General features: G+C 51.1%; 1 protein-coding gene across 1 annotated transcript in view; it reads left to right on the top strand.

Annotated features, from left to right (window-relative positions):
• Window positions 1–27,461, top strand: part of plg (plasminogen) — a 286,792-nt gene that overhangs the window by 146,737 nt on the left and 112,594 nt on the right. The window contains exon 11 of the mRNA XM_072503655.1: window positions 1,826–2,016. Coding sequence (XP_072359756.1) covers window positions 1,826–2,016 — 191 coding nt within the window. The remainder of the gene's footprint in view (window positions 1–1,825; window positions 2,017–27,461) is intronic.

The following is a 27,461-nucleotide window of genomic DNA, read 5'->3' as shown; positions in this document are numbered from 1 at the left end:
TTTCAAACTCTTATGTATGTTTGACCAGGTTATTTCCTTAAATTTCTAAACCTTTGTCTGTAGGCTTCAGGCACTAGTTCATATACACCTAAGATGGATTTCTTTACCTCCTCATACATCCCAGATACCTCCTCTGATAGTGATACAAACACTTCACTAACTCTACCTACCAACTTTGTTTGAATCAGTAATACCCACATGTCCTATGGCCATTTCATTTGTTTAGCTACCTTCTCAAATGAAATGAAAAAGACTTCTACATTCTTCTCATCAAACCGTGGCAATGCTTGGACATATTTAAATAGATCCCCAACAAACCTTCGACTATTGGCTATTCATGGCCAGTTTATGAAGTTCAAAGTTTCACTCTTTTTCCTCTCTCTTTTTCTTTTTCCCTCAACTGTACCTCCCTTTCTCTCGCTTTTTGTTCTGCTAGGGCTATTTGTTCTTTTTCTCTTTCTCCTCTCTCCTTTTCTTTTTGATCTGCCAGGGCTATTCTTCCTTTTTCCCTCATTTAGAATTCAAGCTGCTTTTAATAAACAAAAACAAGCTTTATTCTAAGATTTTAGTCAACATTTGTATAAACACACACAGCAAGAATTTTTATCAATTATCAAACACAAAGACACCACATAGCTTCAGTAATCTATGTATAACCCTCAATGAATTCCCCCTTAACTTTTCCAATTCAATAACAAAATGCAAGTATAACCAGTAACCCCTTTTCAAAGGCGTGGCCCAGCAAACGGCATTCTCACTGGTATAAGACTTGTTATTGATACTCCGTTCCCCTTTTCAAACAGCAGATTTGAATTCTTTCCAGAAAGCAATTATCTCTTTTAAGTTACCAAGCAGTCTGGAACAGCTTTTAAAATGAAGATAGAGAAAGACACTTCTTTCAACCTGTGCAGTTCAAACTAGTCCAAAACTCAAAGAAATAGTAAAACTCACAGAGCCACAGCCCAGCTCCACCCACACGAATGGCATCACTAAAGCCATGCGATAAGACAAGAACCTTTCTTAAAGGGTTACTCCCATGATAGCGGGAAATTCCAGCGGGCCAGGCTGGAGAATCCGGCCCTCTATTAGTGATGTTGGTTGAGGAATAAATATTGTCCAGTTCAATGAGGAGAATTTCTCTGCTCTTCAACATTGTCATAGGAGATTGATACAAAGAAGTTTGATGTTTAATCAAATGGTATCTCTGACAGTGTACTACTCCCTCAGTGCGTGCTCAAATCATTGAAGTGAGATTTGAACTCACAATCTGCTGAGCCAGAGATGAGAATGCTGCAAGTGTGCATATTTGTCTTTAACAGCACTTCATCATTAACCCAAAATCAGTATAGCTGGCTCTGTGTATTAATGTGTTGGCCCAGAGTACTCCTCAAATGAATTTCAAGAGCAGGGAGAAATTGTGCTAAGACTAAAATAATACCGGTGTAGCAAATTACTACACAAACAGTCCATCATTGTGATCATTATATTGAGTGTATTAAGTGTATTTCACTGCCTGATTTCTCAACAACGCTCTGTATTATCTTATTTCCGGTCTCTTGTACATTCCTTATTTGCCTTGTGGTCTCATTATCTCCCTTCCTGTGTTTTTGTTTCTGCTTTGGTTTTCCCCACTCCATTCCCCGGGCCCTCTAGTTTCCCTCACTCTGCTGTCTTTTCCTCTGGAATACAGGAAAAATACTGAATCTTTCAAGGTGAACACCATTACAAAACCAAAGGTTTCTCTCTAGGACAGGAAATGAAATGTAATTAGATTTGCTCAAAACATAGCCGAGTGATTGTTGATTAATTCACTTTCAACCTCCAGGGGACTGGTTGGCAATTATTGCAGAAATCCTGATCAGGATAGCGTACCTTGGTGCTACACAACTGATCCTTCAGTCCGATGGGAATACTGCAGGATTTCAAAGTGCAACACCGGACGACCTCAATCCCCCGCTGCCATTCCTGTGCCTGGAGAAGGCGATGAAGCACCACAAGTATCTGATGGTCAACCAGGTAATTAGGAGTAACGTTACTGGGCAGGAATTCATCTGGTTACTACAAAAGCATTGTCACTGTATTAGAGCAAGCAATGAAGCATTGAAGAATTTGTTGTGAAGACAATTAATTTGAACACTTTCTAAACTGACCAACAAATCTGCTTAAATTATTAGTTACGTCGGCTTCCGGGTGCGGCTATGCAGAGCTAGGTCGCATATTCGGTAGCTCCCGCTTGGAACGGACTTTTGGGCTCTTTTGCAGGGCCCCCACGGCATTTGTTTGACATTTCCCGGTGTGGCATGAGGACTGCAACACTCCCCTGACGGTGTCCCCCAGGAGTGTTGTGTCTTTTGGCTGCCAGGTCCGGCAGAAGCAGTGGAAGATTTGGCTGCAATCAGGATAAACAGGGCCCCTTCCTGCATGCAAGCGGGGGAAGGGCAAGCTTAAAGCTGCAAACTGACCTGAGGACCTTTATCAAAAGTGAATTCTAACAGCAGAGGGAACAACTGTGAAAAGATCTCACCAGGGCCACTGAAGAAGTGGGGACGAGGCTTCCGGTGGCGGCCATGGAGGAGTAGGTCACGCATTCGGCAGCTCCCGTCTGGAACGGACACTTAGACCTTTTTCAGGAGTTTCCACGGACATTTTGGGGCAGATTGGTGAAGAGAACACTGCCAAAAGGATTCCCTCTCGAGACTTTTGGGCTCTTTTCAGGGCCCCCAAGGGCACTTTTTCGACATTTCCCGGTGTGGGAAGGAGTTAATAATAGTTCCCCGTCAGTATATGGCTTTAACTAGGAGCGGGGTGACAAAAAAGGTGGTGGTGGACCAGAAGAAGGGAGGGAAGAAGGACAAAATGGCGGCGGGCGGAGACCAGGCAGCGTGGAGGCAGTGGGCGGGGGAGCAACAGGAGGGTATCCAGCGCTGCCTCAGAGAGATTAAAAAGGACCTGCTAGAGCCGATGAAGGCTTCTATTGATAAGCTGCTGGAGACACAGACGGCCCAGGGGGTGGCGATCCGAGAGGTTCAACAAAAGATCTCTGACAATGAGGACGAGATCTTAGCCCTGCTGGTAAAGGTGGAGGCGCACGAGGCGCTCCACAAGAAATGGCAGGAGCGGTTCGAGATGGAGAATCGGTCGAGGAGGAAGAATCTGCGGATTCTGGGCCTCCCGGAGGGCCCGGACGTGGGGGCCTATGTGGTCACCATGTTAAACTCGCTGATGGGAGCGGGGTCCTTCCAGGGGGCCCTGGAGCTGGAAGGGGCCCAGAGAGTGTTGGCGAGGAGACCCAAGGCTAACAAGCCTCCGCGGGCGGTGCTGGTGCGGTTCCATCGGTTCGTCGATCGGGAGTGTGTGCTCAGGTGGGCCAAGAAGGAGAGGAGCAGCAGGTGGGAGAACGCGGAGGTTCGGATATATCAGGACTGGAGTGCGGAGGTGGCGAAGAGGAGGGCCGGGTACAATCGAGCGAAGGCGGTGCTGCACAGGAAGGGGGTGAAGTTTGGCATGTTGCAGCCGGCGCGATTGTGGGTTACCTACAAGGACCGGCACCATTATTTTGAGTCTCCGGAGGAGGCGTGGGCCTTTGTTCAGGCCGAGAAGCTGGACACAGACTGAGGGTCGGGATGGGCGATTGGGGACTGCGGTGGATATGTTATGCCTATTTTTGGTTTGGGGGGGGGGGGGGGCCTTTGCATTGTTTTGGGTTTCTTTTTCTCTGTGTTTTTCTCTTTCGGGTTGAGGAGGGTGAATGGGGCGGGTTGGGCACTGTTTTGGTTGGTGGCGGGGCCTGGTAGGTGGAGAGCGCGGGATTTTTTTTCCCCCGCAGAAGACTGGGGGGGGCGGGACCGGGGCGGGGAAGCAAGGATTGTTTCCCGCGCTTAGAACGGAGGGGGAGAGCCTGTGAATGGGGAGCGGGAGAGGAGGGTGTGCCACACAATGGGAGGAGTCGAAGGGGAGGCGGGAGTGGCCGGGGTCAGCAGGAGTCAGCTGACTTGCGGAAGTGCAATGGGGGGAGTAAACCAGCTAAGATGGGTCCTAGCCGGGGGCGGGGGAATCGAGTTGCTGCTGCTAAGATCAAGGAGGAGCTGGAGCGAGTCGGGTGGGTCAAGACGGGGGTATGCCGCTGTGGGGAACGGGCCGGGTGTGGGGTGCAGGCGCGTGGCTGGCCGAGGAGGGGTCATGGCTAGTTGGCGGGGGAGGGGGGGCGGGTAGCCCCCTAATCCGGCTGATAACCTGGAATGTAAGGGGACTGAATGGGCCGGTCAAGCGGGCCCGCGTGTTCGCGCACCTGAAGGGGCTCAAGGCGGATGTGGTTATGCTCCAGGAGACACACCTGAAGGTGGCTGACCAGGTAAGACTGAGGAAGGGGTGGGTAGGTCAGGTGTTTCACTCGGGGCTAGATGCCAAAACTCGAGGGGTGGCGATCTTGGTGGGAAAGAAGGTGTTATTTGAGGCGTCGAGCATTGTGGCAGATAATGGCGGTAGGTACATAATGGTAAGTGGTAAGTTGCAGGGAGAGAGGGTGGTACTGGTCAATGTGTATGCTCCGAACTAGGACGATGCGGGTTTTATGCGGCGTATGTAGGGTCGGATCCCATACTTGGAAGTGGCGGGCCTGATAATGGGGGGAGACTTTAACACGGTGTTGGATCCTGCACTGGATCGCTCCAGGTCTAGGACGGGTAGGAAGCCGGCGGCGGCTAGCGTGTTGAGGGGATTTATGGACCAAATGGGAGGGGTGGACCCTTGGAGATTTGCAAGGCCGGGGGCTAGGGAATTTTCATTCTTCTCACATGTCCGTAAGGCTTATTCTCGAATCGACTTTTTCATTTTGAGTAGGGCGCTGATAGCGAGAGTAGAGGATACCGAGTATTCGGCAATAGCCATTTCGGACCACGCCCCGCATTGGGTGGACTTGGAGATGGGGGAGGAGAGGGACCAGCGCCCGCTGTGGCGCTTGGAGGTGGGGCTGTTGACTGACGAGGAGGTGAGCGAGCGGGTCCGAGGAAGTATAGAGAGGTACTTGGAGACCAACGACAACGGGGAGGTCCGAGTGGGAATGGTATGGGAGGCACTGAAGGCGGTGGTGAGGGGAGAGCAGGGGCGAAATTCTCCCCCAACGGCGGGATGCCCGCCGACTGGCGCCAAAGCCGGCGCCAATCAGACGGGCATCGCGCCGGCAAAAAGGTGCGGAAGTCTCCGCATCTTTGGCGGCCTAGCCCCAACATTGAGGGACTAGGCTGACGCCGGAGGGATTTCCGCCCCGCCAGCTGGCGGAAATGGCGTTTGTTGCCCCGCCAGCTGGCGCGGAAATGCGGCGCATGCGCGGGAGAGTCAGCGGCCGCTGTCAGTTTCCCAGCGCATGCGCGGGAGCGTCAGCGGCCGCTGTCAGTTTCCCGCGCATGCGCAGTGGGGAGAGTCTCTTCCGCCTCCGCCATGGTTGCCGCCCGCGGATCGGTGGGCCCCGATCGCGGGCCAGGCCACCGTGGGGGCACCCCCCCGGGGTCAGATCGCCCCGCGCCCCCCCCCCCCAGGACCCCGGAGCCCGCCCACGCCGCCTGGTCCCGCCGGTAAATACCAGGTTTGATTTACGTCGGCGGGACAGGCAATTCCTGGGCGGGACTTCGGCCCATCCGGGCCGGAGAATCCAGCGGGGGGTCCCGCCAACCGGCGCGGCCGGATTCCCGCCCCCGCCCAATCTCCGGGAGCGGAGACTTTGGCGGGGGCGGGGGCGGGATTCACGGCGGCCAACGGCCATTCTCCGACCCGGCGGGGGGTCGGAGAATAACGCCCCTGATCTCCATCAGGGCCCACAAGGAGCGGAGGGAGCGGGGGGGAGAGGGAGAGGCTGGTGGGGGAGATGGTGAGGGTAGACAGGAGGTATGCGGAAGAACCTGAGGAAGGATTGTTGAGGAAGAGGCGCAGCCTCCAGGCCAAATTCGACCTGGTGACCACCAGGAAGGCGGAGGTGCAGTGGTGGAAGGCCCAGGGGGCGGTCTACGAGTATGGGGAAAAGGCAAGCCGGATGCTGGCGCATCAGCTTCGGAAGCGGGACGCAGCTAGGAAGATCGGGGGAGTTAAGGACAGGGGAGGGAGCGTGGTGCGGAGTGGGGTTGGCATCAATGGGGTCTTCAGGGACGTCTACGGGGAATTGTACCGATCCGAGCCCCCACGGGAGGAGGGAGGGATGGGCCGTTTCATGGACCAATTGAGGTTTCCAAAGGTGGAAGAGGGACTGGTGGCGGGACTGGGGGCCCCGATTGGGCTGGAGGAGCTGAACAAAGGGATAGGAAGCATGCAGGCGGGGAAGGCACCGGAGCCGGACGGTTTCCCGGTCGAGTTCTATAAAAAATATATGGACCTGTTGGGCTCGCTGTTGGTTAGGACCTTTAATGAGGCAAGGGAGGGGGGGGCTTTACCCCCGACGATGTCCCGGGCACTGATCTCCTTGATCCTTAAGTGGGACAAGGATCCCCTGCAATGTGGGTCTTACAGACCGATTTCCTTGCTAAATGTAGATGCCAAGGTGCTGGCGAAGGTCTTAGCCACGAGGATTGAGGATTGTGTGCCGCAGATCATCCATGAAGACCAGACGGAGTTTGTGAAGGGGAGACAGTTGAACGCGAATGTGTGGAGGCTTTTGAGCGTTATCATGATGCCGGCGAGGGAGGGGGAGGCGGAGATAGTGGTGGCGATGGACGCTGAGAAAGCCTTCGATAGGGTAGAGTGGGGGTACCTGTGGGAGGTGCTGAAGAGGTTCGGGTTTGGGAAGGGGTTTGTCAGGTGGGTTAGGCTGTTGTACGAGTTCCCGATGGCGAGTGTGGCCACAAATAGGAGGAGGTCCGAGTACTTTCGGTTGCACCGAGGGACAAGACAGGGGTGTCCCCTGTCCCCCCTGCTCTTCGCACTGGCGATTGAACCCCTGGCTATGGCACTGAGAGAGTCGAGGAACTGGAGGGGGTTGGTGCGGGGTGGGGAGGAGCATAGGGTGTCGCTTTATGCGGATGACCTGCTGCTGTATGTGGCGGACCCGGTGGGAGGAATGCCAGAGGTAATGAGGATGCTTAGGGAATTCGGGGACTTTTCGGGGTACAAGCTCAATATGGGGAAGAGCGAGCTGTTCGTAGTTCAGCTAGGGGACCAGGAGAGGGGGATTGGCGAGCTCCCACTAAAAAGGGTGGAGAGGAGTTTCAGATATTTGGGGGTCCAGGTAGCCAGGAGCTGGGGGGCCCTGCATAGGCTTAACTTTACAAGGCTGGTGGAGCAAATGGAGGCGTTCAAGAGGTGGGACGCGTTGCCGCTGTCCCTGGAGGGTAGGGTGCAGTCAATCAAAATGACGGTGCTCCCAAGGTTTTTGTTCCTGTTCCAGTGCCTCCCCGTGTTTATCCCGAAGGCTTTTTTCAGGCGGGTTAACAGGAGTATAATGGGGTTTGTGTGGGCGCGAGGGACTCCCGAGGGTGAGAAGGGTGTTCCTGGAGCGGAGTAGAGATAGGGGGGGACTGGCGCTGCCCAACCTCTGTGGGTACTACTGGGCCGCCAATGCGACAATGGTGCGCAAGTGGGTGATGGAGGGGGAGGGGGCTGCATGGAAGAGGCTGGAGACGGCGTCCTATGTGGGTACGGGTCTGGGGACGCTGGCAACCGCACCGCTGTCACTCCCTCCAAGGAGCCTAGTGGTGGTGGCGGCCCTCAAAATTTTGGGGCAGTGGAGGCGGCATAGGGGGGAAGTTAGGGCCTCGGCGTGGACCCCATTACGGGGGAACCACCGGTTCGCCCCAGGAAGAACAGTGGAGGGTTTTCGGGGTGGCACAGGGCAGGCATACGAAAATTGGGGGACCTGTTTGTGGACGGGAAGTTCGCGAGCTTGGGTGAGCTGGAGGAGAAGTACGGGCTCCCCCCAGGGAACACCTTCAGGTACTTACAGGTAAGGGCGTTTGCCAGACGACAGGTGGTGGAATTCCCACGGCTACTGCCACACACACAGGACAGGGTGCTCTCGGGGGGGGTGGGTGGGAGCGGGGAAGATCTCGGAAACTTACCAGGTGATGCAGGAGGAGGAGGAGGCCTCGGTGGTGGAGTTGAAAGGTAAGTGGGAGGAGGAGTTGGGAGAGGAGATCGAAGAGGGGACGTGGGCAGATGCCCTAGGGAGGGTGAACTCTTCCTCTTCATGCGCGAGGCTCAGCCTCATACAGTTTAAGGTGCTGCACAGGGCACACATGACCGGGACAAGGAGGAGCAGGTTCTTTGGGGGTGAGGACAGGTGTGTTACGTGCTCAGGGAGCCCAGCAAATCACACCCATATGTTCTGGGCATGCCCAGCGCTGGAGGAATTTTGGAAGGGCGTAGCGAGGACGGTGTCGAGGGTGGTAGGATCCTGGGTCAAACCGGGCTGGGGGCTCACAATATTTGGGGTGGCAGAGGAGCCGGGAGTGCAGGAGGCACAAGAGGCCGGAATTCTGGCCTTTGCGTCCCTGGTAGCCCAGCGAAGGATTCTCCTTCAGTGGAAAGATACGAGGCCCCCAAGCGTAGAATCCTGGATCAGCGATATGGCAGGGTTCATTAAATTGGAGAGGGTGAAATTCGCCTTGAGAGGGTCGGTACAAGGGTTCTTTAGGCGGTGGCAACCGTTCTTAGACTTTCTGGCAGAACGCTAGACATTGGTCAATGGCAGCAGCAGCTCGGGGGGTGGGGTGGGGGCGGGTTTACTTTATTTTTGTTTATGTTATTTACACTGGAAGAGTCTGAGGGGGTGTTTACACCTGTTGTCTTAAGTCGGGGTGTTAATGTTAATTTATTATTTAGGTACGGGGGGGGAGGGGTTTGGGGGGTTGCTTTTTTAGATTGTGTTTTGTACTTAACCCTGTTGGATTCTTTTTTCTTTCTCATTTTGTTATTGATATTTTATGAAAACCTTTAATAAAAATTATTTTTTTTAAAAAAAATTATTCGTTACGTCAGGAGCTGCACTTTTGTCTCCCGTGATTAAATACACCCACATAGGGAGGGTAACACGGAAGTCATGTGGGGTCACACTTTTTAATTTCTTCTATGATTCCTGTCGCTCGCCATTTTTGTCAGGGCAAGAATCATGGTGGGTTGTGACCTGACATTCACATAAAGTGACTTTGGTGGAAATTCAAATTTTGTGGAGGCAGCTGGGTTCCTGAATGCTGTGGGAACTCTTCCAGGTAAATCAGTTTGTGATTGGGGGGGGCTGCTGAGAACATTTTGACAGGTAAGTTTAAAAGATCTTGCCAATGCCCTCTCATACCCCCCAATATCACCCATGCTCATGCCATTCCACCTCAGAAACCCCATACCCACTCTGTGCATCCTCATATTCACCATACCCTCCCCATGTCCCCTCATATTCCCCATGCCTTTTCCATACCCCTTCCATTATACCCATGTTCCTTCCATACTTATTATCGCTATCCTCCCCCATGAAACCCTAACCCACTTTTCCTGTAGCCATAATGTCCAAAACCATTAATCCATTAGCAAGTCTGGCAAGTCTTTGAGATGCTCCTGAAACTGACAAAATAAGAAAACACACTTTGAAAATCTCCTTTGAAAAAAGATTGCTCATCTCACAACTTCAGTAAAGTGTCTGTCATACACAACCATTCATGGTATCAATGGAAAAAAGATTTAACCCTTTAATACCTCTTAATCTTGTCCAAATAAACAAACAGATATTGAAAACTACATCAAAGACAATATAACTTATTACATCCTTACAAAGCTATCAAATCAAACAAAACTATTACTCCCCTTTGCAACTGTGTAAACATTGCTAACAGGGCTGAGCCCATTTCCCGTTCTTGGAGTTCAGCCATGCATTCATAATGAAAACATTAGGCAACTCTATGACAGAAGCAGGTTAAATAGATGGCCAGACATCTGTTTTTTCAGATGGCAGGATGCTTAACTAATAGTTCCCGAATTACAGACAAAAGTCTTTCTGTAATATATTGGGTCTGCATTAGCAAAATCAGAAACATAGAAACTAGCAGGAGTAAACCATTTGGCCCTTCGAGCCTGCTCCGCCATTCAATATGATCATGGCTTACCCTCCATCTTAATACCATATTCCTGCTTTCTCCCCATACCCTTTGATGTCATTAAAATCTAAAAATGTATCCATCTCTTTCTTGAATACATTCAGTGACTTGGTCACAGCCTTCTGTGGTGGAGAATTCCACAGGTTTACTATCTTTGAGTGAAGACATTTTGTCTCATCTCAGGAATGGTCTACCCCATACCCTGAGACTGTGTCCCCTGCTTCTAGATTCCCCAACCAGGGTAAACATCCTCTCTGCATCTAGTCCGTCTAGCCCTATTAGAATTTTCATTCAGATCTCCTCTCATCCTTCTAAATTTCAGTGAATGCAGGCCCAGCCAAACCAATCTCCTCATAGAATAGTCCCACCAATCCTGATATTAACTTAGTGAGCCTCCGTTGCCCTCCCTCTATTGCAAGTATATCCTTTCTTAGGTAGGGAGACCACAACTGCTTGCAATACTCCTGGCGTGGTTTCACCAAGGCCCTGTATAACTGCAATAAGACATCCTTACTTCTGAACTCAAATCCTCTTGCAATGAAGGTCATCATATATTTTGCCTTCCTAATTGCTTTCTGCACCTGCCCCTCCACTTTCACTGGCTGGTGTGCAAGGACACCCAGACCCCTTTGAACATCTACACTTCCCAATATATCTCAATTTAAATAATACTGGTTCTTTCCGATCTTCACATCAAAGTGGATAGCTTCACATTTAGCCACATTGTACAGCATCTGCCATGTGTTTGCCCACTCACTCAGCTTATCTAAGTCACCTTGAAGCCTCCTTGCCTGCTCCTTATAACTCAATTCCACCCAGTTTTGCATTATCAGCAAACTTGGAAATGTTACATTTGTTTCCCTCATCCAGGTCATGTATATATATCGTGAACATTTGGGGCCCAAGCACTGATCCCTGCGGTACCCCAATAGTCACTGCCTGCCACTCAGAAAAGGACCCGTTTATTCCCACTCTGTCAACCAATTCTCGGTCCATGCCAATACATTACGCTTGATCCCATGTGGTTTAATTTTGCCCATTAACCTCTTGTGAGGGACCTTATGAATTGTTGATATGTAAATTCTAAAATAAAAATGAATTATTCCACTGACGAGTGTAACAATCAGAGTTTAGAATTGACACTGTACACTATTATCTTAAGTATACGTAAAGGTACAGTTAAAAATGTAAACATTTGAGATCAAATACACCCAAAGGTGTAAATATTTCATAAACTAACACTGCAAATATTTCCTAAACTAACAGTACAGATATAAAAAATTAAACCCTTTGAAATTAAACCGTTAACAAGTGTTTGGCCATGACTTAAATTTCAGGCCTACTCCAAGTCTTCCCTTGTGTTTGGTATCATCCTGCCTCTTTTAGAATCAAGAGCTTGACAAAAGCCTCAATAGCTAGCTATAAATGACATGACCTGGGAAGATAAAGATGAGACCCTCCTCTTGTTAGATGAAATGACTATTAAAATTTTTGTACATATCCTTGTTCTCAAATTATCCAAAAATTGGTTATTTATTCAGAAAGACAAAGGCAAATTTGTTTTTGAAATTGACAGCAGTGCCTAACTTAATCCTTTTGGGGAATAAGAAATGTGACAGGCAGATAAACCAAGGGCTATGTTCAAACAGGGCCACAGTGAAAAATATTGTGAGCAAGACAAACAATGTTAAAAAGACAAGCTTAAAGGCTTTGTGCCTTAACCCGGAGCATTCGCAATAAAGCGGATTAACTAGTCATGCAAATAGATGTAAACGGTTAGGAAATAAACAGGATTATGGAAACATGGCTGCAGGGTACCAGGGATGGGAAATGAATGTCCAGGGATATTCAGTATTTAGGAAGGATAGACAAAAAGGAAGAGGTGGTGGAGTTGCAGTGCTGGTTAAAGAGCAATAGTGAGGAAGGATACTAGCTCTGACAATATGGAATCTGTATGGGTAGAGCTGAGGAACACCAAGGAGCAAAGAAAATTAGTGGACGTCGTATATAGACTCCGAACTGCAGTTGTGATGTTGGGAATGGCATTAAACAGGAAATTGGAGACGCATGCAATAAAGGAAGGTCTGTAATTATGGGTGATTTTAATCTGCCTATAGATTGAGCAAATCAAATTAGACACAATACCGTAGAGGAGGAATGTCTGGAGTGTATACAAGATTGTTTTCTGGACCAATACATTGAGGAACCAACTAGAGAAGAGGTCATCCTAGACTGGGTACTGTGTAATGAGAATGGAATCATTGGCAATCTAGTTGTGCGAGACCCCTTGGGGATCAGCGACCATAATATGCTAGAAGTTTTCATCAAAATGAAGTGAAATAGTTGAAACTGAGACGAGGGTCCTGAATCTTAATAAAGGAAACTAATAAAGGATGATATGAAGCATGAGTTGGCTTTGACCATTTACAGAAAGGGATGATAGTAGATCGGCAATGGCAAACATTCAAGGAGCATGGGGGAACTGCAAGAATTGTTTATTCCTAGGTAAAAGCAAATTACTGTGGATGCTGGAATCTGAAACAAAAACAGAAAATACTGGACAATCTCAGCTGGTCTGACAGCATCTATGGAGAGAAAAGGGAGCTAACGTTTCGAGTCTGGTTGACTCTTTATCAAAGCTCTCTGGCACAAAAGTAAAACGGGAAAGGTGGCCAATCCATGGTATCAAGGGAAATTAGAGATAGTATTTCATCCAAGGAAGAAGCATACAAATTGGCCAAGAAAAACTACAGGACTGAGGATCGGGAGCAGTTTGGCATTCAGCAAAGAAGGACCAAGGGATTGATGAAGAATGGGAAAATAGAGTACAAGAGTAAGATTGCAGGAAATATAAAAACTGACTGTAAAAGTTTCTATAGGCACGTAAAGAGAAAAATATTGGTGAAGACAAATGTAGGTGGCCCCTTACAGTCAGAAAGGGGAATGTCTAATAGGGGCAAAGAAATGGCTGCGCAATTAAATATACACTTTGGTTGTGTCTCCACAAATGAGGACACAAATCAGATACCAGAAATGTTGGGGACCGCAGGGTTTAGTGAAAAGGAGGAACTGAAGGAGATCAATACTAGTAGAGAATGGTGTTGGGGAAATTGATGGGATTGAAGGCTGATAAATCCCCAGAGGCTAATAATCTACATCCCAGAGTACTTTAAAAAGTGGCTCTAGACATATTGGATGCATCTTCCAGGATTCTACAGACTCTGGAACAGTTCCTGTAGATTGGAGGGTAGCTAATGTAGCTCCGCTATTTAAAAAGGGAGGTACAGAGAAAACAGAGTATTATACATCAGTAAGCCTGACGTAGGTAGTGGGGAATATTCTAGGATCCATTATCAAAGATATAAATGAGCACTTAGAAAACAGTGGCAGGATCGAGCAGAGTCAGCATTGATTTATGAATGGGAAATCATGCTTGACAAATCTACTGGAATTCTTCGAGGATGTAACTCGCAAATTGATGAGTCGGAGTCAATGGATGTGGTATATTTGGACTTTCAGAAGGCTTTTGACAAAGGTCAGCACAAGAGATTAGCGTGTAAAATTAAATCGCATGGGATTATGAACAGTGTATTGAAATGGATAGAAAACTGGTTGGCAGACAGGAAACAAAGAGTAGGAATTTTTCAAATTGGCAGGCAGTGACTAGTGGGGCACCGCAGGGATTGGTGCTAGAACCCCAGCTATTCACAATATATATTAATGATTTAGATGAGGGAGCAAAATGTAATATCTCCAAATGACACACCAAGTTGGGTAGGAGGATGAGCTGTGAGGAGGATGCAGAAATGCTTCAGAGTGATTTGGTTAAGTTGAGTGAGTGTGCAAATGAATGACAGATGCAGTATAATTTGGATAAGTGCAAGGTTTAGTAGCAAAAATGAGAAGGCAGACAATTATCTGAATGGCCATAAATTAGGAGAGGGGATGTGCAATGAGACCTGGGTGTCCTCGTACAGCAGTCCCGGAAGGTAAGCATGCAGGTAAAAGGAAAATGTTATGCTTGCCTTCATTGCGAGATAATTTGAGTACAGGATCAGGGATGTCTTGCTGCAATTATACAGGGCCTTGGTGAGGCCACACCTGGAATAGTGTGTCCAGTTTTGGTCTCCTTATCTGAGAAAAGATGTTCTTGCTTGAAAGGGAGTGCAGCGAAGGTTTACCAGACTGATTCATGGGATGGCAGGACTGACTTATGAGGAAGGTTAGAACATAGTACAGTGCAGGAGGCCATTCGGCCCATCGAGCCTGCATCGACCCACTTAAGCCCTCACTTCCACCCTATCCCCGTAACACAACAACCCCTCCTAACCTTTTTTTTTGGTCACGAAGGGCAATTTATCATGGCCAATCCACCTAACCTGCACGTCTTTGGACTGTGGGAGGAAACCGGGGCACCCGGAGGAAACCCACACAGACACAGGGAGAACGTGCAGACTCTGCACGACAGTGATCCAGCGGGGAATCAAACCTGGGACCCTGACGCTGTGATGCCACAGTGCTATCCACTTGTGCTACCGTGCTGCCCACTGACCCGGTTAGGATTGTATTCGCTGGAGTTCAGAAGAACGAGAGGAGATCTTACAGAAATCTGTAAAATTCTAACAGGACTAGACAGGGTAGATGCAGGAAGGATGTTCCCCATGGTGGGTATGTCCAGAATCAGGGACATAGTCTGACCATTTAGGACAGAGTTGAGGAGAGATTTCTTCACCCAGAGAATGGTGAGCCTGTGAAATTCATTACCACTGGAAGTAGTTGAGGCCTAAACATTGTCGGCTGAATTCTCCATTCCTGAGACTAGCTGGATTCTCCGATTCTGCGGGTATGTCGGCGCCGCCCGCGCACCAATCCTCCGCCCAGTGGGGGGCTAGCAACCGCGCTGCGTAAATCCCCCGGCTTTACCTGCAGATACGGCCGCAAAATGGCCGGGTCCGTTGCCATGCATGGCGGCGGCCTGCGGCGGACACGCTGTACAACATGGCGCCGGCTGCGCGGGACACGGCCTGCCAAAAGCTGCCCCCCTGTAACCCCCTTCGCCACCCCCGGACCACCCCCCACCACTCCCCCCAGCCCCTGCCGAAGCCCCCCATGCCAGCGGAATGGCTCCCCACCTGACTGTGGCGGCGCTGGACACAGTCCGCAGTCGCCACGCATGGTCCCCGAAGGTTGTGAGGACACGTGTTCCACGCCGTCGGGGACTCAGCCCATTGGGGATGGAGCATCGGGGGAGGGCCTCAGGTGATGTCCTGAGGCCGTCCCGACGGTGTGCGGCGTTTTTGAGGGGGCAGACCATCTAGAATGGAGGTGGCCTACTGTGATTCGCACCCTGTGACCTGGGCCCCTTTGGCGGCCGTCATCTGGGGCGTCCGGACCTGAATGGGCCTGGCAGTTGCTCAGGTGTCCCAGGTGGTGTGGTGCCACCCTGTTCTGCCCCCTGCAGACAATGAATAGTGGAATTCAACCTACAATGATGGCCTTCCTCCTAGTTTCGGCAGCTCCGGGGAATGTACTGCGGCTGTACGAACTGGAGCTACTCGAGGAGGAGGAAACTGCTGCAGCGGAGCCTGCCCCTAAGGATAGAGAGCCGCATGGCCAACAGGCTGAGTAGGAGGAGGAGTAAGTTCAAAAGACGCGCCTCATGAGGCCCTACATATACTGGCACCGCCTGTCATTTGAGGATCTGCGGACCGGGCATGCAGTCAAAGACTCCGGCTGAACATGTGACAGTGCGACATATCTAACAGATCATGGCGCAACTGGAACTGCGGATGAATGGGGGAGGAAACCCGCTCCCTGTGGTCATCAAGGTGACGGTCCTCCTGAACCTTTACGCAATGGGGTCCTTCCTGACGCCAAGTGGAGACCTACCCAGAATCTCACAGAGATTGGTGCACAGGTGCATCCGTGCCGTCATGGAAGCACTGTATGCCCGATTAGTACAATACCAACGCGTGAGGGGGTGGTCTTCACAAACTGAAAGGGCGCCACTCCGTGTACGTGCAGCTGGTGTGTGAACACAAGATGAACATCGCGCACGTCTGCGTCCCATACCCAGGCAAGACATCCATTTTAATGTGGACTAAGCCCACCAGGATTCCCGGGCAGCGTGGTTCGGCACCATTGCCTAGATGCCCTGGGTCCAGGGGGGTGATCGATGGGATACATGTCACCCTACGAGCACCTGCAAATGACAGCTTGCACTTCACAAACCGAAAGGGGTTTCAGTCGATGGAACGTGCAGCTGGTGTGTGACCATCAGTTACGCATCATGCTACCTGGGCAGTGCGCATGACACCTTCATCCTGGCACACTCGATGGATCCAGGTCTCTTCGAGGAGCACCCCCCAGGTGAGGGGTTTGTTCCTGGGTGACAAGGGTTATCCACTGCGGTTGTGGCTTGTGACGCCTATCCGGATGCACAGACCGACGCAGAGACCCGCTACAACGACGACAATGCAGCGACCAGGGGCCTGATCGAGCAGTGCTTCGGCATCCTGAAGTTGAAGTTCAGGTGCCTGGACAGCTCTGGTAGGGCCCTCCAGATTGGCGCTCGGACGTTCGCCCGCATTGTGGTGGCCTGCTGCATCCTCCACAACATCGCGCAGCAGATGGGCGACATCCTGGAGATGAGGATGAACGCCAGGCCTCCTCCGACGAAGAGGCTGCGAGGGAGGGCGAGGATGGGCAGGACAGGGGGCCCGGGCCGGCACGGGAGGCCGCACAATGTGTGCGCCCGCCAGGGCCGACGTGCAAGAGACATTCTGATTGCCTTGAGTTTAGGCGAGAGGAGACTTGCCAGAGTCACCCCAACAAGCCCCCAGGCCACCCAGCCTCTCTGCAACCCCCTCCATGATGCATACGTCCCACACCATGGAGAGCAGGTCCTGGGTTGGCAGGAACAGCGAATATGGTCCAAGGGATGAAGGATGATGACAATCGGCCTGCTATGAGCTCTGATGCTCCACATCATTTGACAACATCTGACTCCTGCCCACGGTAGCACTTCCCACCATCCACCTGTGTGATCTCTGCATGTGGGCTGGCCATTCTATCACGTGGTCCCATCAATTCTCTGGGGTGGTGGAGGTTGGGGGGGGGGGGCAGAGGGGGTGGTGATGGGGGGCAGAGGTGGGGGATGTTGGGGGAGGGGGGAGCTGGGGGGGGGAAACACTGGAGTGGTGAGCGCTGGCTGTACTGTTGTCCGAGCCAAGCCCACCCCAACATCAACTCATTCCCCCACTCCCTGCACCGCCTCTGCGGCCAGCTCAGACCAGCCTACCCCTCACACCTCTGACAGAGCACCAAGGCAGGTTGTAACATTGTGCACAAGTGTTTAATGTGAAAACATATGTACAGATTCATACCCTAGCCCCGATTGCTAAACTGTGCCCTACACCTTTGCCAACTTAACTGTGCCTACTTTTTTTAGCCTTACAGGTCCTAAGGCCACGTCTAAGTGGATCCCCAGATGTTACACAGGAGTGGAGGCGGCCAGCTTTGAATTCCGCCCTGTGACCAGACCGTCTTCTGGGGCGACCGAGCCTGGATGAGCCCAACTGCTGCTCAGGTGTCACAGGTGGTTTGGTGCTGCCCTGTTCTGCCCGCTGCCCACTAGATGCATCAGGGACGGGGGGGGAAGGGGCAGTCCAAGGTGCTGCAGTGTTCCGTCCCTCCCCTGCGGGAGTCACCAGCACAGGCCTCATTGCCTCATCCTCCCTCAGGGTGCCCGATGGCCCCCCGGGCTACTTCATGGGATGGATGTGTGAGCAGAACTAACTCGTGAGACTTCCCCGTCACCTGGTGCTGCAAGTCCTGGACGCCCGCTGCTTTCTTGACCAGGTCTCGATGCTCATAGAGGGAGTGGACCACCTCTGTCTGGGATTGTGCCACATCACGCTGTGACTGTGCCACCACCTTCTGGGTCTGTTCCACATCAGCCATTGACTGTGCCATCTCCCTCTGGGTCTGTGCCAGATCGGCCAGCACCTGAGTAATGCCGCCGATGCTCTCAGCCATGGCCTGTTGTGATGGGCCATGCTCAGGAGCGCCGCTGCAATGTCCGTGGCTCAGGCACATGGCTACTGTGAGAGGGCAGCCCTGTCCTGGGCCTTGGCCACCGCTTGCACAGATTGCCCATGTCTTGGACATGCTTATCCATGGCCGAAACTCTCGCCCCCAAGGCCTCCACTGTGGAGGCTACCTGTGCGTTGTTGGCCTGGGTTGCACGCATGGCTGGCACCATCTCCTGTTCTTGCACACGGCTGGGCTCTTCCACCTGCACCTGCAGGTGGTGAATGCTCGCAGACAACCCCTCATATAGTCCCTGGCTCTGCAACTGCATCTCCACGATCGATGGGACTGTCTGTTCCAGAAGCCCGAAACCCGTCTGGGCGTCAGCTAGTCCTCCTATGTGTCAATCGCGAACCCAGCGAATTCCCACCATTTCTCAATAGATTGTGTTCCACGTGGCGACAGTACTAGCCCCTTAATGGTCACTGAATCGTTCCATATGTGGCACCACTTTTGCTGTCGCAGAAGTACACGAATCCTGACCCAGCATCAACACGTAGGGCTGGATTCTCCATTTCTGCGACTTTGTCCACAGGATCCATCTGGTCTTACAACTAGAAAGTCAGCGCCGCCCATGCACTGATCATCCGCCTGGTGGGGAGCTAGCAGCCGCGCAGCGTAAAACCCCCAGCTTTACCTGCAGACAAGGACACAGAATGGCCGGGTCCATGGCAGCACGTGATGCACGGCACCAGCCTGCGGCGGCATGGCGCCAACATGGTCAAACACTGACCCCCTATAACCCCCCTCGCCACCCACCACCAGTCCCCACAGCCCCTGCCGAAGGCCCCCCTGCTAATGGAACGGCTACCCCCCCACCTGTGGCGGCGCTGGACACGGTCTGCAGCCACCACTCGAGGACCCCGAACGTTGTGAGGACACGCGCCCCATGCCATTGTGGACTCAGCCCACCAGGGGCGGAGCAATGGGGGAGGGCTTCAGATATGGCGTGCGGTGTACTCCCAGAGTATGCCGTTTTTGAGGGGGCGGATCATCGCAAAAACGGCATGCCCCCGATTCCTGCATACACATGGAGTCTTCATCCGATCGCCAAATTTGATCTCGGTGTTGCCGATCGGAGAATCCCACCCATAATCTCAGGAACGGAGAATTCCGCCATGCATGTACATTATATAGCAATTGCATTATTTTTACAATAGTAACCTGGAAGAACAAAAAATAATGGTGCCAGTGGAAACAGTCATACTTGACTCATATTCTGTTTTGCTTGTTATATGTAGGGGCTTGTAGGGGCAGCACGGTAGCCTTGTGGATAGCACAATTGCTTCACAGCTCCAGGGTCCCAGGTTCAATTCTGGCTTGGGTCACTGTCTGTGCGGAGTCTGCACATCCTCTCCGTGTGTGCGTGGGTTTCCTCCGGGTGCTCCGGTTTCCTCCCACAGTCCAAAGATGTGCGGGTTAGGTGGATTAGCCATGATAAATTGACCTTAGTGTCCAAAATTGCCCTTAGTGTTGGGTGTGGTTACTGGGTTATGGGGATAGGGTGGCGGTGTTGACCTTGGGTAGGGTGCTCTTTCCAAGAGCCGATGCAGACTCGATGGGCTGAATGGCCTCCTTCTGCACTGTAAATTCTATGATAATCTATGATATTTTTGTCCTTTTATTAATTGTGTTTATTTATTTGCAATACATGTAGGAAGGACAGGAAGTTAGGCAAAGGTGGAGGGGTGGCTCTGTTAATTAATGACAGCATTAGCACAATGGAGGGGGATGGCCTAAGTTCAGGCAACCAGAACATGGAAGCGGTCTGGATAGAGAAAAGAAATGACCAAGAGGTCACTCGCAGGAGTGGTGTACAGGCCCTAAAAATAAGTACACAGTAGGACAGAGTATGAAGGAAGAAATAATGGTTGCTTGTCAGAAAGGTATGCAATAATTACAAGGTATTTTGATCTACATCTGGACTGGAAAAATCAGATGGGCAAAGGGAGCCTAGATGAGGAGTTCATAGTGTTTTCAGGATGGTTTCTTAGAACAGCTCATTCTGGAGCCAACGAGAGAGCAGGCTACACTAGACCTGGTACTGTGTAATGATATAGGATTCATTAATTATTTTTTTGTAAAACATTTTATGAAGGTATCTATAATTTTATAATAATAAACAGTAAATACAAATGTAAACATAGTGCATAAAAACATCTCCATCCCTTACTAATCCCACCTACCCTAAACAGAAAATAGACAAACTCTCCCCCCCCCCCCCCCCTTTTATTGCCTCTTCTGACAGTTTTAGTTTTCCCCAAAAAAGTCGACAAACGACTGCCACCTCCAGACGAACTCTAGCGTTGACCCTTTTAAGGCAAACTTAATTTTCTCAAGTCTGAGAAACCCAGCCATGTCGCTAACCCAGATCTCTGATTTTGGGGGCTTCCGCGTCCCTCCACGCTAGCAATATCCGTCTCCGGGCTACCAAGGAAGCAAAGACCAAGATGTCAGCCTCTCTCGCCCCCTGGACTCCCGGGTCTTCCAACACTACAAAAATTGCCACCTCTGGACTCGTCCCCACCCTTGCTTTTTATTTTTTTAAATATTTTTATTGAAGCATTTGCAAAATTTTTATAACAATAACAAAACAATAACATAAACATCAGCATGGTAAACAAGACATTTCCCACCCAACCCCTCTGTACATTCCTTAACCATATTGCACCTACCCGCCCCCCCCCTTCAGAATGCTGCTTCTGCTGACATTTTAATTTTCCCCGAGAAAGTCGACGAACGGCTGCCACCTCCGAGAGAACCCCAACATTGACCCTCTCAAGGCAAACTTTATTTTCTCCAGCTTGAGAAACACAGCCATGTCACTGACCCAAGTCTCCACACTCGGGGGTTTCGAGTCCCTCCACATTAAAAGGATCCGTCTCCGAGCTACCAGGGAGGCAAAGGCCAAAACGTCGGCCTCTTTCACTCCCTGAACTCCCGGGTCTTCTGACCACTCCAAAGATCGCTATCTCTGGACTCGGCACCACCCGCATACCTAGCACCTTGGACATTGCCTTGGCAAACCCCTGCCAGAATCCTCCAAGCTTAGAGTATGCCCAAAACATATGGACATGGTTTGCTGGGCTTCCCGCACACCTCGCACATCTATCTTCTACCCCGAAAAACTTGCTCATCCTCGCCGCCACCATGAGTGCCCGGTGTACCACCTTAAACTGTATTAGACTGAGCCTAGTACATGAGGAGGAGGAATTAACCCTGCTTAGGGCGTCCGCCCACAGACCCGCCTCTAAATCCCCACCTAACTCATCCTCCCACTTGCCCTCAAGTTCCTCCACCGGAGTCTCCTCCGCCCTCAACAACTCCTGATAGATATCCAACACTTTCCCCTCCCCCACCCAGGTACCGGACACTACTCTGTTCTGTATCCCCCATGGCAGGATCAACAGGAAAGCCAACACCTGTTTCCTCAGAAAGTTCCGGACTTGTAAATATCTGAAACCATTCCCCAGCGGCAGCTTGAACTTATCCTCCAGCGCCTTCAGACTGGGAAAACTCCCGTCTATGAATAGATCTCCCATCCGTCTAATTCCTGCTCTGCCAACTTCGGATCCCGCCATCTATCCTACCCGGCGTGAACCTGTGGTTGGTGCAAATCGGGGTCTAGACTGATGCACCCTCCACCTTCTTATACCTGCTCCATTGCCCCCAGATCCTCAATGCCGCCACCAACACCGGGCTAGTGGAGTACCAGGCCGGCGAGAACGGCAGAGGTGCCGTTACCAGTGCTCCCAAACTGGTGCCTTTGCATGACGCCGCCTCCATCCGCTCCCATGCCGACCCTTCCCCCATTACCCACTTCCGAATCATCGCTATATTCGCCGCCCAGTAGTAGTTGCAGAATTTCGGCAGCACCAATCCACCCTCCCCCCGACTGCGCTCCAACAACATTTTCTTCACCCGCGAGGTTTTATTCGCCCATACAAAGCCCAAAATAATCTTGTTTACCCGCATGAAATTACAGGATTCCCCTCTCTTTAGCCTCATTAAAGGTCCTCATCAGCAGTTGGCACAGCACCTCAGAGAACTTCTTATAGAATTCTACTGGGTAACCGTCCGGCCCCGGAGCCTTGCCCGACTGCATGCCCTTCAGTCCTTTAACAATTTCCTCTGCTTCAATCGGGGCCCCCAGCCCCTCAACCAGATCCTCCTCCACCCTCGGAAACCTCAACTGATCCAGGAACTGCCTCAACCCTGCTACACCAGTCGGGGGTTCCGACTCATATAGTTTGCTATAAAATTCTTTAAAAACGTTGTTCACCCCCCCTGAGTCCAGGACCATGTTGCCCTCCCTATTCCTTGCTCTCCCAATCTCCCTGGCCGCTTCTCTCTTCATTAGCTGGTGCGCCAACACCCTGCTCGCCTTTTCCCCATATTCGTAGACCGCACCCCTTGCTCTCCTCAACTGCTCCACCGCCCTCCCCGTGGTCAACAACTCAAGCTCTGCGTGTAGTTTCCGACACTTCCTCAAGAGCCCAGTGTCCGGGACCTCTGCATATCTCCTATCCACTCAAAGTATCTCCTCCACTAATCTGTCCCTCTCTACTCGTTCCACCTTTTCTCTGTGGGACCGAATCAAAATTAGTTCCCCTCTTACAACTGCTTTCAGAGCCTCCCTAATCACCGCTGCTGATATCTCACCCGTATAGTTTGTATCCAGGTAATTCTGAATGGACTTATTCATTCATCCGCAGACCGCTTCGTCCGCTGACAACCCCACATCCAGTCTCCAGAGCGGGCACTACCCTCTCTCCTCACTCAACTGCAAATCCACCCAATTTGGGGCATGATCAGAGACTGCAATCGCCGAATACTCCGTCCCCGCCACCGTCGGAATTAGCGCCCTGCTTAGAACAAAAAAAATCAATGCGAGAGTAAACTTTATGGACATGCGAAAAAAATGAAAACTCCCTCCCCCTCGGCTGTTCGAATCTCCACGGGTCTCCACCCCCCATCTGCTCCATAAACCCCTCAACTCCTTCACCGCGGCAGGCCTCCTTCCATTCCTGGATTTTGACCAGTCCAGATCGGGATCCATGACCGTGTTAAAGTCCCCCCGCCCATATGATCAAGCCATGTGACTCTAGGTCTGGGATCTTGCCTAACACCCGTCTCATAAATCCCCCATCGTCCCAGTTCAGAGGAATACATTTACAAGCACTATCCGTACACCCTCCAGCTTCCCATTCACCATTTATCTACCCCCCTTATCTGCCACAATTCTTCCAGACTCAAACGCCACCTGCTTGCTGATCAATAACGCTACCCTCTTTGAGTCCAGCCCAGAGTGAAACACCCGACCAACCCACCCTTTCTCAATCTCGTCTGATCAATAATCTTTAAATGTGTCTCCTGAAGTATTGCTACGTCTGCCTTCAGCCCCTTTAAATGCGCGAAAATGCGAGCCCTTTTGACCGGCCCATTCAAACCCCTCACATTCTATGTAATCAGCCTGGACGGGGGACTGACACTGCCACCGCCACCCGCCTACTGATCAGGATCGCTACCCCCCTAGTCTTAAGAGTCTAACCCCAAGTGAAATACTTGCCCGACCCACCCCTTCCTCAGTCTAGTCTGATCCATTATCCTGTGGAGTGTTTCCTGCAGCATTGCCGTGTCCGTCTTCAACCTCCTCAAATGCGTGAACATGCGGTCACTCTTGACCGGCCCATTCAGCCCTCTGACGTTCCATGTGATCAGCCTGGTTTCCCCCCCTGCCGATCAACCATTACCCTTCTTAGGCCAGCCTCCAGCTCGCGTCCGGTGCCTCCACAGGCCCGCCCTTGGGCACCCACCGTTCTCGATCTGCAATTTGTCTCCCAGCAACAGTCCCTCCCGTCGGCAGAGCAATTCCCCCCCGCCCACCCCACTCCCACCCCCCCCATTAACAGAACAACCACCCTCAACAAACTTATCACCTGCTCACCACCCCACTGCGCTTTCGTGAGCTTGCCCGCCCAGCTAGCCTGGTAGACCCCGCCCATGGCGCCACACATCCTCCCCACTATTAAAAGCAAATTACTGCGGATGCTGACAAAGCTTTGACAAAGAGTCACCGGACTCGAAACATTAGCTCTTTTCTCTCCCTACAGATGCTGCCAGACCTGCTGAGATTTTTCAGCATTTTCTCTTTCATCCTCCCTGTGGTGATGTGCATCACTGTGAATACATGTAAGCTAGCCAGACACTAGAGGGAGCACCAGAAACATCACACACACACACTCAACCAATAGATAAGTTAGATAGGAGGCGACCAATGGACATTCACGATACACAAGGAGGTGACACGACCACAGGGGGGCATTACACCAACCCATATATAAAGGACACCACACACATGATCTGCCCTTTGGCCAGTGGAGACAGTCAGTGAGGAGAGGCACAGGGTTGATTCAATATTACACCCACCATGTGGAAGAAGCAGCTGGTTAGTCAGTTTAGGTAGCTATAATAGGATTAGCAGTAGTGTCGAACTCAAGTTATAAAAGTGTACATAGTGTAAATAAATGTGTTGAAGTTATCTACACGTCTCGACCTTCCTTTGAACACAAGGAAGCTGCTTATGTTACAAAGGAAACATAACAAAACATGGTACCAGGACTGAACTGTTTCAATCCACATAGCCATACCTCAGCGTACAGTGACAACCAGCAATACCCAGGCAAGATGTTCGACGTCCCGGTTCCGCAGTAGCTCCAGTGCCACAGCGATCTCCGCGGAAACTGGCAGATATTCCGGCAAACGTTTGAATTCTTCCTGGTGGAAGCCGAACTTAAAGACCTGGCCGATGATGAAAAAACAGAGCTTCTCTTCACCATCGCTGGTGCAAGAGTAGAAGAAATCTTTTAAAAATTCAAGTTTTCCAAGGTGCAAAACAGGTGCGACTTCCAGGCAGTCCTGGACAAATTCGGCAAATACTGTGAGGAAAACACACTCCAATCGGCAAGAAAAGGTAAGAGAAGCGCCAGTACTCACCTCGAGGCCGAAATCCCGGACCAGAGAACAATTTGGGTCGGGGTCGGCGGCCATCTTGCTAAAGGGACTACACTAGCGCAGTTGCGTGAGAAGTGCGCAGAACCGGAAGGTTCGTTTGCGCATGCGCAAGACGCCGTGCATGCGCAATCAAGAAAACGGCCATCGATAAAGGAACAGCGATCTGCGCATGCGCAATCGCTTCCGACGTGCTACGTCATGCGCGTCATGACGTCAGAGGTCCCAGACCGCACCAATTTAATGGGGAAACGTCTCAAATCAAAGAAAAAATATTTTAAAGCTGTAAAACAACCTTCCTTCACCTGGAATGACAGCACAATGCCTCAAATTGAACCAGGAAATGAATTTAACCTCCGAAGAACCCAGCAACAAGCAGTTACCTATGCACAAACCGATGATTCCGACCTTGAATACTTCGATATCGACCTTTACATTTTCTCTGGACCTCGCGAACCCAATGACAGCTCCATGGTCCGAGACGACTACGACTCGGACGAACTTTTCACCTTGAGAGGCTACCCCAGTACCAAATCCGAACAGCAACTGGACGTGTTGCACATTGGCGACCCCCGCATTGAATCCGACGCAGATGCGGATTCATTCTTCGGAATTGAGGATCTTCAACCCAGCAGATATGACGTCCCAACTCATCAGTGCAGGATGATGCTGCAGCCTGAAATTAAGAGACAGAGAGCGGTACAAGCCCACAGAGAGCGGCCTGCTGCCACACAGAGCGTGGACCACGCCCCGCTCAGGGTTCCCGACTCTACGAAAGAAGACAGGCAAGACTCCACACCGCAGTCCTTGCATGCACAAGAAGTGACTCCAGTATCACAAGACTCCACAGCAAGCTCGTGGACAGACTCCACAATGGCAGAAACGCATGACTCCGATGCGGAGTCCTTGCAGGAACAAGACCATGAGGGTCTAGCAACCTCCTCTGACCAACTAGTGGCAGACGATGCAAGTCTGCCATGCTCACGTAAACAGCAAGAAGACTATAACTGTCTACCACAGCAGGACGACCATGGCGGTCTATCATGCTACAATGAAGGACAAAGCGATGATGACTGTTCAAGCCCAAATGAAGGACAACGGCAAGACAATGACAGTCCACCCACATTGTTTGCACCACCAGATGAAAACTCTGACAATTTACCCAACCCTAACAGCAAGCAGCTACTGAGGATCTACCCACCGTATGTGAAACGAGTGACGATAACATCCCACTTCCCATGCAAGAGGTACAAAGTGACAGACCTCAGCTAGTGTGTACAGAGGCACTCGACGATCACTGTGAGACCACTGGTGTATCCGGTGACACCACACTACTTCCACCCTCAATTATTCAAACCTCTCCACTAGTCAATGCATTCCTGCATGTTCCGACTCTAGACGTGCAGCTTCAAGAAATCTCAGCTGACTCCAGTGAACCTGCTAAGACTCCGGATGGGGAGCATCAACAAAAAACAGACCAGACTCCAGATGGGGAGCAACCAAAGGCCGACTCTGATTCACGTAAGCCAGACTTTACTCCAGACAGGGAGTGCCGCAACCTCAGTGATGGCACGCTCAGGGTGACAGCAGATGCCACGACAGGAGATGGATCACGTAACAATCACACTGGCTCAGCAATAACAAGCAGTGGCCACAGTCCAGGAGGAATACACCAATTTTCACCACAGCTATGTCCACACATTTGTTCCACACCGACAGTGCGGCCAATGATAGCTCATGCTGGACAAACCCAGTACTCAATCCTGCAGCAGCCAGCAGTCTATGCAGCATATTCTCAAACAGGCCAGCACTACGGATTGCCCACTAATGGAATCAAGACCGAAGGAGGACTACCGCCAGCACAATCTGCACTACAGACTGGATGCCTTAGTTACAGCCCAGGATTTGCTGCACCACAGCCTGGCTAGACAGCATATTCCTATCAGATGCAAGGTTCTAGTTTCACACCATCACCAGACATTGATGCGAGCAGCAATTCTGTCTCCAAATCGACATGCTTCAACGCTTCTCAGCAGAATCACCCTTCCAGCACAGCACGTGGCCAGAACCAGCATGCACAGTCTTATCCAACTTCAGCATATGGCACATCCATGGCCTCGAATGATACTGTTGATGGTACCTCTTCGATATCAACCACCTATCAGCTACAAGATGCCATCCGACAACACCACCACAAACATAAAAAAAGAAAAACACTCCAAATCAGACAGCGAAGTGATTTGACCACTTCTTGGTTCCTGTGGCTCGGAAACGTTGATGGCGTTCATAACCAAG

The sequence above is a fragment of the Scyliorhinus torazame genome, chromosome 1, assembly GCF_047496885.1.
Source record: "Scyliorhinus torazame isolate Kashiwa2021f chromosome 1, sScyTor2.1, whole genome shotgun sequence".
NCBI classification, from domain to species: Eukaryota; Metazoa; Chordata; class Chondrichthyes; order Carcharhiniformes; family Scyliorhinidae; genus Scyliorhinus; species Scyliorhinus torazame.
The sequence above is the reverse complement of the archived record's forward strand: the minus strand, read 5'-3'. Positions and strand labels throughout refer to the sequence as shown.